Source organism: Lolium rigidum, chromosome 6 (genome assembly GCF_022539505.1).
Source record: "Lolium rigidum isolate FL_2022 chromosome 6, APGP_CSIRO_Lrig_0.1, whole genome shotgun sequence".
Lineage (NCBI taxonomy): Eukaryota > Viridiplantae > Streptophyta > Magnoliopsida > Poales > Poaceae > Lolium > Lolium rigidum.
Window position 1 is genome coordinate 112,416,308 of NC_061513.1, and position 10,710 is coordinate 112,427,017.

Below are 10,710 nucleotides of genomic sequence, written 5' to 3' on the forward strand. Positions count from 1 at the left end.
AGTTGAAGATGCAAATGAAATGGATTTGAAGTTCAAAGTTCATTTTGCCAAACCCTGCGAGTTTAGGGTTTAAAATAGAGTTCTTTTCCCGAGAAAAATCCATTTCCGTTTTGTTTTTTTACTCGAGGCAGAAGTAACGTTCCAATCCAAACGCGCGCGCGCGCGCGCACGTCTGAGGCCTCAACCGCCACGCGCCGCCCGCATTAACGTTGGCCGGAGGAGCGCCGGTGCGCCATACCACAACCCTTCAACTAGGCTGAGCTATGCGTGGCACCGCCGCTGATCGGGTTGGCTCCGGCTGTGATCTGATTTGAAATTTGAAACAACAACGGTGCGGTCGACTTTACGGAACGCGGTGCAGCCTGCCTCTCTTCTCTCGTAGCCGCAGCCGGAAGCCCGCAGCTCCATTTATTAATCCCGTTTTCCGCAGAGAGCGAGAGAGTGGAGTGTGACTCTTTTTCTTGCGCCGCTGTGCCCCGCCCGCCTTTCCACCACCTCCCGTCCCTCTCCTTCGTGCTCCTCTCAACCTACCCTGGGACGCGCTTCGGACGCCGGCATTTCCGCAGGGGCAGGGCGGACGAGCACCGGCAATGCCGAGATCCAGGTGCGTGCCCAAGTCCCATTCCCTCTCGCGGTTGGATTCGTTCCGTTTCTGATGCTGGCATTTCATCCTGCACAGGGGCTCCGAGCTGCCGCCGCAGCGGGCGTCGCCGCGCGCGCCGCTCCACCTCAAGACCACGGCGTCCTCCGACTCCAACGCCGCGCACCACCGCTCCGTCCTCGACCGGACCAGCCCCAAGCTCGCCGCCGACCGACACTCGCCGCGCAGCCCGCTGCCCGAGGTACGCTGGCCGATGTTCTATGGATTATTTTATTTTCTCTTTCCTGCCACCAAGGAACGGAGCCGTGGCTCACTGACTCGGCGGCGGTGGCGGTGCGATTTGCAGAAGAAGCGGGCGGGGACGCGGGTGGCGGAGCTGGAGACCAAGCTGGGCAAGGTGCAGGACGAGCTCAAGAAGCTGCGGGAGCAGCTCGTCTCCGCGGAGGCCGCCAAGAAGGACGCGCAGGTCGCACTTGAGGAGGCCAAGAAGCATGTCGGCGCCAAGGGGAGCCCCAAGCCGGCCTCCGCATCTCCTCCCTCTCCATCTCCCACTCCCTCTCCCGCTGCCGCTCCAGTAGCGCTCGAAGAAGAGAAGAAAGCTGACGATGTAAAGGTTGCCGAACCGCCGGCGGTGACGGCAGAGGAGGAGGAACAGGAGGAGGAGAGCAGCATAAACTCGCCTGCCACCGACGTGTTCGAGGTCGTCCGGGCCGAGTCGGGCGACAAGGAGAACCAGGCCGCCCCCGTCGCCGAGGACGGCGAGGAGGTGAGCTGCGGGGACAAGGCGGCGGTAGTGCTGGCGCCGGCCGAGGAGGACGTGGAGGTGGAGGAGACCAAGGCCATGATCGAGGAGGCTGGCAAGACCAACAACGCCTCCGCAGCCGCCCCTGCAGCCGCCGCCAAGGAGATCCCGGAGGAGGTCGCTGAGCTGAGGGCCCAGCTGGCGGCCAGGGAGATGGAGGTGGCCGTCCTCGCGGCCGACAACGCGGAGCTCAAGAAGCTCGCCGCGGCGGCGGCGGAGGCCGGCAGGCGGGCCGAGGAGGACAGCGCGGCCAAGGCCTTCCTCATCGAGCAGGAGCTGAGGGAGAACGCGGCGCGGGAGGCGCGCGTGGGCGAGCAGCTCAGGGCGGCCGACGCCGCGCGCGAGGCGCTCGAGGCCGAGATGCGCCGCCTGCGCGTGCAGACCGAGCAGTGGCGCAAGGCGGCCGAGGCGGCCGCCGCGGTCATCGGCGGGGACGCGCACCTCGTCGGCCACCACGGCGGTAACGGCAACGGGTGGGGGTCCCCCGCCACGATGCCGGACGACGGGGATGACGAGGGGTTCGGCGGCAAGCGGAAGGGCGGCGCCGGCGGGATCCGGATGCTCGGCGACCTGTGGAAGAAGAAGGGTGCGAAGTGAGTCGATCGGAGATTCGGCCACAATGCATGTGGCTTGCGTCGGATCATCTGAGATTCGCTGCTCGTAGCGGCGAGCTAGCTCAGCTCGCTAGCTCCAGCACACGCATCGATCGATCGATGCACTAGCTAGCTAGCTAGCACCATCGTTTTACTGCATTTTGGCTCGAATTTCACTTATGTTTGTATGATGATGAGATGATGACTGAACTTTGTCTGTTGCCCGGCTTCGTCCGGCTCATGATGCTGCATTTCTGCTAGCCACTGTAGATGGTACTAGAGTAATTCGCTATTTCCCCCATGTATGCTGTTGATGCTAGATTGATTACTGCTGTAGGTACTAGCATTTTGAGATCCTTTGTCATAAGATAAGCTTAATGAGTGGAAGAGATGGTGAAGACTGAAATTTCAAGCTGCCTGGAGCAATTCAAATACTAATACTCCTAGCAAAACAAAATGAAGAATGTAAGCTAATTTCATAAATATACCCGAACCGTGATTTTTAAAGCCGCCGTAGAGCTTCTCACGGTCAACATCGGCTCAAATTGGGCTGAACATTGAGAGATCATTACAACACTGGCTTGCTTCATGATTGTCCATGATGATCTCTGAAGACGAGATTTTTGGGGGATGCAGCCAAAGATTTTGAGCAGCTAGCGAGCGCACTCTTTTCTCCTGCGCATGCACTCGTTTTGAAAACGCCCCGGCGTCAAAGGTCGTGTCTGTTCACTCTTGGACCACACTCTGAAAACCGTGGAGCAGCAAAACAAAAAACGACCCTTTGCACTTTGCAGATTGCAGTGGCAAACCAAACAACTGCGAAAAAATGAACAAGGGCTGGGCCACACGGGACGAGATCTGCAAAAGACATACGTGTGGGACGCATGAATCATCGAGTGGTTCAGAGAAAATGCCTAACCAAAAAAAGTATCGATTAGGACTGACTAAGCCATCATTATAATCCTCGTCTACCAAATCCGAGAAAGATCCAGCACCAAATTGACAAAAGGTGATTACCCACTCCACTAACAATCTGTAGATAGTAGCACTCTACCAAGTGAGATGTAACAAAAGAAAATTGACTAACAATTTAGGAAGAAAACATCAACAACTTCCACATTGTGTTAGAGTTGTCATAAAGTATACTTTAATATTATACGCATTTGGTTTTATGAATATTGATATTTTCGTCTATAGATCTAGTCAAACTTTACAAAAGTTGCCTTTGGCTAAAACAAAAAACGCAGGGTAAATTAAAATGAAGAGTAGGAGATAAAGCATACAAAAGTGTCTTTGGCTCTCGAGCTTCACTGATGCCTTGATTTTTTTAAAAAATAATGAAGAACCATTTTTATTAGTTTTAAAAACTCTGAAATAAATCTAGACATAGTCAATGTAACCTACAGGAATTACATTTTACACGTTCTTTAGAGCATCTCCAGTCGCGTCCCCCAAACCGTCCCCCAAAGGGATTTGGGGCGCGCCGGACAAAAAAACGTTCCCAGCCGCGCGCCTCAAAGCCCTTTTTTGTCCGGCGCGCCCCGATACGGTGTCCGGCGTCCCGACCCCGTCCCCGTCCCACAGGGGACGCACCGGGCACGCCGGACACAACGAAATGAGAGGCGAGAGGCGCGGGGCCGACCCGTCGGCCGGCTCGGACGCTCAACCGCCACATACGTAGCGACGGTGCGGTTGACGGGAAGCGGAACCGTCGCATTGGCAACCGCGTCGACGACGCGCCAACCCCGCCGGAATGGAGCGCCGACTCCTCGGAAGAGCAACCGCTGCTCTCTTCGACTTCGCGCCACCGTTCATCCGCGCTCAATAAGACCCGTACGTACGCCGTCATTCATCCAAGCCTCCATCCGACACCTCCGGCGACGATGAGCTACATCTCCCGGCTCCGTCCGACACCTCCGGCGAGGAAAGCCTGCTGGCTGGCGCCATTGGTGGGACAAAGCCAGGACGCCGAGCAGCGGCGACGATTCCCCGCCGCCGGTTGACGGCGAGGAGGAATGGGCTGGGCCGGGAGGAGGAGGAAGAAGAGAGCGAGGCCGCGGCGGCGGCGGTGGCCCGTGCGAAGGCGAAGGCGGCCAAGGCGAAGGCTGCCAAGGCCAAGGCCGCCAAGGCCAAGGCCAAGGCCAAGGCCAAGGCGCAGCCGACGAGCACCGGCGACGACGACGCGTCGGCGCCGACACCGCCTCTTCGGAAGAGGTGACGAGCAGGAAGCGCCACCGCGATGGCGACGACGAGGCGGGGCCATCGGCGAAGAAGAAGAAGTAGATAGTTTATATGTATTTAATTATATTTTTTCGAAGTTTTATATATAATTTGTTTATGTTCAACCGATTTGAATATTATTAAATAGTTTCTTTCTAGCCAAAAAAAATACTTTTAATGTTTGGGGGCGGCGTTTGGGGGACGCGGCTGGGGAGCGACGTCCCCCAAACGCGGCACGAACAAAACACGTCCCCCAAACGCTCGATCCGGCGCGGTTTGGGGGACGCGACTGGAGATGCTCTTATACTTTTGGATATACCATTGTCTACATCCGGATTTTCTTTATTTCTTTGAAACACATAAATGTGATTTTTGAACTTTTTAAAAGAACGGGATCAGTGGTACATGCGTGGGAGCCAAGAGCATGGATTCCACCTCTACGGAGTTCCTTTTCTCGCCTTAAGCTTGTTGCTGCTCGCGTGAGGGCATCTCCAACGGGGCGACCCATCCCGCGCCCGCGTGTTCGGATGGATCGAACCGGATAAAAACACGCCCAGCGCGCGGACCCATCCCTAAAACGGATGGCCGCAGCGTCCGGGACGATCCAAACCCGGCCCAAATCTAGGACGAGTTTGCGTGGTCGCGGACGCCGAAGGCTGGTCACTCGCGTCCTCCCTTTTGTCCGCCCCTGGCCCGCCTGTCTGTCTCCCAAAACAGAAACACTCCACTCCACTCCCAAAACCTAGAGATGGCCGACGAAGCGACTGCCGCCGCCACCGCCACCATCGGAGACGAGGCACAGCTCGCGGCCGTAGCTGCTCCTCCCGTGGAGGCGGATCCTCAACTGGACGCTCCGGTGGTCGTTGAGCCCGGGCCGCCGGCGAAGAAGGCGAAACCCGAGCTCACCGCGGAGCAGAGGGCGATGGAGACCAAGAAGCGGGGGGGGGGAGCGGCGCAGGGCGCTCGAGCAACGGAAGAGGGAGGCCGCCGCCGCAGAGGAGCGGCATCGGGCGGCGGAGCAGCTCCTCGAACTCCAAACACAGGCGAAGGCTCGTGTCATTCAAGAGCAGGCGCAGACCATGCTCTTTTACGGCCACGCAGCACTCAGCCAGCACATGATCATCCCGGGCACCGGCACGGCCTCGGGGGGAGCTCGGCCTCGTCCGTGACCCTGCCCCTTCCTCCAAGGTCAGCTGGACCGCCGACTGCCCCGTTTGCGTACATGCCCGGCGCGCACGAAATGGGGGCGCAGTCAGGGCGGTACGCGTACCCGTCACGGGATGGGTCACCGGAGGTGGGCGAGTCTAGGCGTGGCAAGCTTTGGAATGGTACAAAAGCGACAATGGAGAAAAGTCCTTTGCCTTCCCTCATTGTTGGAAGGAACTCCAAGGCACCCCCAAGTTCCAGGAGGGGTACGACGGGTACATGGCGACCTTAACTGGCAACAAGACCGCCAAAGATCCCACGGTCATTGACCTTGATGGTGGGCAGCCTTGCGGTAGCTCCGCTTCTCGTGCAAGTCGTCCACGCGGCCACAAGGCAACGAAAGCCGACATGAAGCGTGATGCTTCGTCCATGCTATTGTTTGGCACTTTGAAAGAGCTGCATGCCGACAGAGAGGTGTCCACGGACAAGAGGGATGAGAGGAGGCGCCGGGAGAAAGATGAAGACAGGAAGAACTACTTCGATGTCCAAAAGAAGAAGCTTGAGATTGAAGAGGTCAAGGCCAAGACGAAAGCTAGAGAAATTGAGCTCAAAGAGAGAGAGAAATTGAGCTCGTAGCAATGGCAAGGGCCAAAGAGGTGGAGTTGAAGGCGAAGGAAGTTGAGCTCAAACGGCAAGCCGAGGACAACCTGATCATGAACGCCGACCTGACCACCATGAGCGAGGCGAAGAGAGCTTGGTTCGAGAAGAGGCAGAAGGAGATCCTAGAGCGCCCAAATTGAGTTGACAATCTCAATTTGTAATTTTTATATTTGTTCGAACTATGGCACATTTCATTTCTTCATCATGCAACATTTTATTTGTATGCTATTTGATAATATTCTATAATTGTTAGATATTATTCTATATTTCTTACATATTATTTATAAGTATGTGTGGCCAGATGGCCTATTTCCAAAAGAAAAATGCCAACTGGCCAAATGGGTGGCCGCTGCGTTGGGCGCACCGCGCGACCCAAACGGACGCGCGGACACGGGGCTCCGTCCGTGCGTCCGCTCGGCTACCCAAACGGCCCAAAACGGACAGCCCAGCGCGTCCGTTTGGATCGCTAGGGCATCTCCAACGGGGTGATCCATTTCGGACGCCTAAAAGTGGTCGCGAGCGTCCGTTTGTGTCGTCCCGCGGATATATTTTGTCCGCGCATCCGTTTGCGTCTGGGTGTGCTCCCACCGGGGCGACCCATTTTTAGATTTGCAACGCATTTAAAAATATAAAAAGTAGTACATTTAAATGCATAAAAACTATACAATGTAGATCTCGAAGCCTAGACTACTTGCTTCCAGACGGGCCGGCCCCGTCGTTGCGTCGCTCCATCGCCTGTTTCTCCGCCGCCTCCCGTGCGGCTGTTATGGCTCGGTGCGCCGCGGCGTCCTCTTGCAAGCACTGCTGCAGCCTCGCGTTGGCGGCGTCGTCCTTGAGCGTCTTGAAGGACTCGACTATAGCTCTCTGCTCCACCGCTCTCTCCTCCGGGGTAGGCGCATCAGGGTCATCGGAAGACCATGATATGTCGGAGTCGGACTCCTCTGCGGCTGCGGTTGCCGCCAGCCTGCGCTGTTCCATTTCGGCGTCGAACGCCGCGTGGGCCGCCCGCTCCTCCTCTGCTTCCTTCTCCGCGTCAGCCAGGTACTTCGCGTCCCTGACCGGGTTGAGGAGGTCGCCCGTGCTGTCGTCGGAGTCGAACTCCTCGTCGGAGGTCGAGGCCGGGGGAGGTGGAGTGGGAGGTGTAGGTGGAGGTGGAGGCGTGGCAGCCTGGCCGTGGCCGGCGTTGCTCATGGTGGCTGCGGTGGAGTCTGAGCGGCAGCGGCGCTACGGTGGAGGTTGTGCGGCGGCTAGGGTTTTGTAGGGAGGAGATGAGATGCTGGCGCCCCTCTGTTTATATAGATCAGAGGCAGGGCGACAACCGCGGCACGCGTGGCAACGCCATTACTTCGTGCGCAGAGGTAGGCGACGGCCGCGCGCCACGCGAGGCAACGCCATTTACGCGGCCGCAGAATGCCGAAGCGACGCATCGACGCTGGGTCACTGCCAGGCGGGCCAGACAAAACGTTCGCCAGACGCGAGCGGACACTTTCCGCGTCCGCGCAGCGTCCGCAGAGACGCATCCTAGACGCATATTTGGGCCAGGTTTGCGTCTCCGCAGACGGCCCGGTCACTTTGCGTCGCCCGCTTGGAGGTGACGCCAGACGCATTTCCGGTCACGACAAATGAAAATGGTCGCTCAGCGTCCGTTTACATCGCGCCGCTGGAGATTCCCTAATCGAACGCATCGACCGTGTCGACCCGCCGCGGTAAGATTTGGTCTCCGCTTCTTAGAGTTCAACCTATTCCGATTGATTGGATTTTGACATAAGATTGTTTGCAGATGACTTCCTCTAGGAGCTTGGAGTTTCTTTTTGAGAACTCGTTGTCTTCGGACGAATCGAACCTCGACGAGTTGCTCAACAACGATGACACCAAGGATATAATCCTCATCCTTACGGCTAAGGGTGTGTTTGGTTGAGCTGTAGATTCCTGAAAATCAGCTGTGAGAAATCTGCTGTGGAAAAGCTGCTGTGAGCTGACAACTGTGAGAAAGCTGAAAGTTGTTTGGTTGGAACAACTGCCAACTGTAGATTCTCGCTGGATAATGTCTGTAATGTCCCTAAGTCTCTGGGAGATTATTTATATGCTAATTGATTGCAGAATAACATTTGTACACTGATAGCCATACAAATCACCATTTTGGGCAGTTTTTTTTTCTTAATATTTTACACATATAGATATAGCTAATATGCAACAATATCCCATAAGGCCTTCTCACTCATACTTCAATCACACCAAAGTCGATTACTTCGGGTAATATGCAACACTGTCATGATATACTATTCCAGAAAATATAACATCACAACTCCACCTACAGATAACAAGGACGCATCGTCGTACAAGCATTTTTACAAACACCTTGCAGGCAAAGTCCAAACCACATTCTGGAGGTGGAAAACTGCCATATATCATAAACAATAATCACTGATGCATACCATACAAATTAACCATTGCTATACATCAGTAACAAATAGCAAGGAATAAGGAACAACAAAAATCAGAAAAAATAAAGAAAAACCAGTACAGGAGGAGGGCACGGGAGGGAGGAGGAAGGAGATGGGAAGATGGGAGAGGAAGGGAGAGGCAGGCGGCGCAGCTCAATATACTTCCAGCCGGCGTCCGACGGCCTTCTTAGAGGCGGCGGCGCGACGGCCCGACGGTTGGAGGCGGCGGCGGGTTGCTGGTGTTCGTGTGTGGCGTCGGGTCGAGCGCAGTCGATTCTGGACGGTGCGTCGCCGGAGGCCGCCGGAATAGGCCGGCAAGGAGGAACCCTAGCCAGGTTCTCCTCTTCCCATGAAGCTCGAGTGGGGAAAAGAGAGGAACGGGGAGAACGACTCGGGTAGGAGGAAGAAAACAGAAAACGAACCGTGCAGTTTCACTTACCGGATGGCATGGCGGGTAATTTCCAACCCTTTCTTTCAACGCAACGCAGTGAAATCTGGGGTGGGAGCAACTTCCAGTTTACACTAGGAAAATCTGCTGCGTTGCATACGAGCCTGGTACCCATTTGGTTTAGATTTCAGCTGCCAAGAAGTGAATCTGGTGGTAGAATCTGAACCAAACACACCCTAAGTAGCTTCAAGATAGAGTCTTCCTCAACAGGCGGCACGGGTGCCGCCCACGTAATTTTCACCCCGCAGAACCGAGCGCTCGGGCATGCCGCGCTCATGCAAGACTATTTCGTCGAGGTGCCAATATAATCGCCGCATCATTTTCGCACAAGGTACCGGATACGTCGTAGTTTATTCGTCGACAGAGGTAAATCTTGTGAAGCCAATTCTCACTATTTTACTCACCGAAGAAATGATGTCGGCTCCATGGGGTTTAGCCCAATTCAAAAAATCTCGGCATCTATGTGGGTGCTTGCATATGGCATCTCTGCGGACTATATCAATATGTTTCTTCACATTGGCTAAGACACAACCATAGAATCCATTCAGATGGTTGCCAAGGTGATAATTCAGGTGTTCAGTCCCTTGTATCTTCTATCTCCAAATGAAGAAGATACACAAAGGTTGATGGCAAAGAATGAAAATAGAGGGCAGTCGGGCATGCTCGGGAGTGTTGATTGTATGTGTTGGAGGTGGAAGAATTGCCCGAAGATATGAACTGGGGAAATATTGATGTGAAAGTCGTGATGCTACCATTGTGCTTGAGACCATGGCATCGGAGGACTTGTGGATTTGACATTGCTTTTTTGGATTGCCGGGATCACTCAATGACACCAATATCTTGCATAGATGCCATTTGTTTTCTATATTAGCTAGTGTATATGCTTCAGCTTGCAACTACAAAGTCAATGGTCATGACTATACCATGGGTTATTATTTTGCCGACAACATCTATCCGGTTTGAGCAACATTTGTGAAGACCATTCAAAACCTGCAAAAAAAAGGAAGCTCATGTTGGCAAGATGAGAGAGAGTTTATTCTATGACAATGTTGGTAGCCGTGTGCAACCACAAAGAAACCCCGATCACATTCAAGCATATCATGAGACGCATCGGCAAATTGAAGGTTAGGCCAGGGGCACCCTGCTCAACCTTGATCTCAGCGAGCACCGTTGGCAGAAATTGATGTTCCTCCTTCATTCATTTCATTTCCTATTTATTTGTATTGAGATGAACAATTTTATTTGTCCGATGAACTATTCATTATTTGGTTTGAACTATTGTTATAATGTGATTTGAAAAATACTGTAATTTGGATGTTTATGGTTTTGGTTTGTAGTCCGCGACGAGCGATCAGATCACGCAAACTGAAACTGAATATTCACTAATCGATACCGTGAACGAAATATTCGCATATTTTCTTTTACAGTTTTAATTTACACGATCTTAGGGCATGTACAATGGTGATATCTTAACAGTGCCACGTAGGATAAACGCTGTGGTGGAGGAAAGAGAAAGATGAAAAAAGACTTTGCCTTCTCTTTGCACAATCTCTCTCACCATAAATTTAGGATGTCTTGTTACGAAAGATAAGACTAAAAAATAACCCATTATAGATCATGTTTTATTGTTATATCTAGCTTACGTGGCAGGACTAAGATAAGACAGTCTTATCAACCATTGCACATGCCCTTATCGGCCGTAGCTCGCACGGACACAGAAATCACGTTTACCACGGCCTAAACTCATTTTTACAGGCCACGATTTACCGGGTGTGCTAGAGTTGGTCTAAGAGCAT

The 10,710-nt window shown here is 53.9% G+C and overlaps 1 protein-coding gene across 1 annotated transcript; it reads left to right on the plus strand.

The window, feature by feature from the left end:
• The first annotated feature begins 590 nt into the window (after positions 1-590).
• On the plus strand, positions 591-2,000 carry LOC124659339 (interactor of constitutive active ROPs 1-like). Its single transcript, XM_047197244.1, has 3 exons — positions 591-604; positions 680-842; positions 948-2,000. Exons 1-3 carry the CDS (start codon positions 591-593, stop codon positions 1,998-2,000), a joined length of 1,230 nt encoding a protein of 409 aa, XP_047053200.1.
• The last annotated feature ends 8,710 nt before the right edge of the window (positions 2,001-10,710 follow it).

Excerpts from the sequence above, each read along its gene's own strand:
- LOC124659339 (XM_047197244.1), top strand. Across the intron at positions 843-947 it reads CGCGCAGCCCGCTGCCCGAG|AAGAAGCGGGCGGGGACGCG; the intron begins GTACGCTGGCCG and ends TGCGATTTGCAG.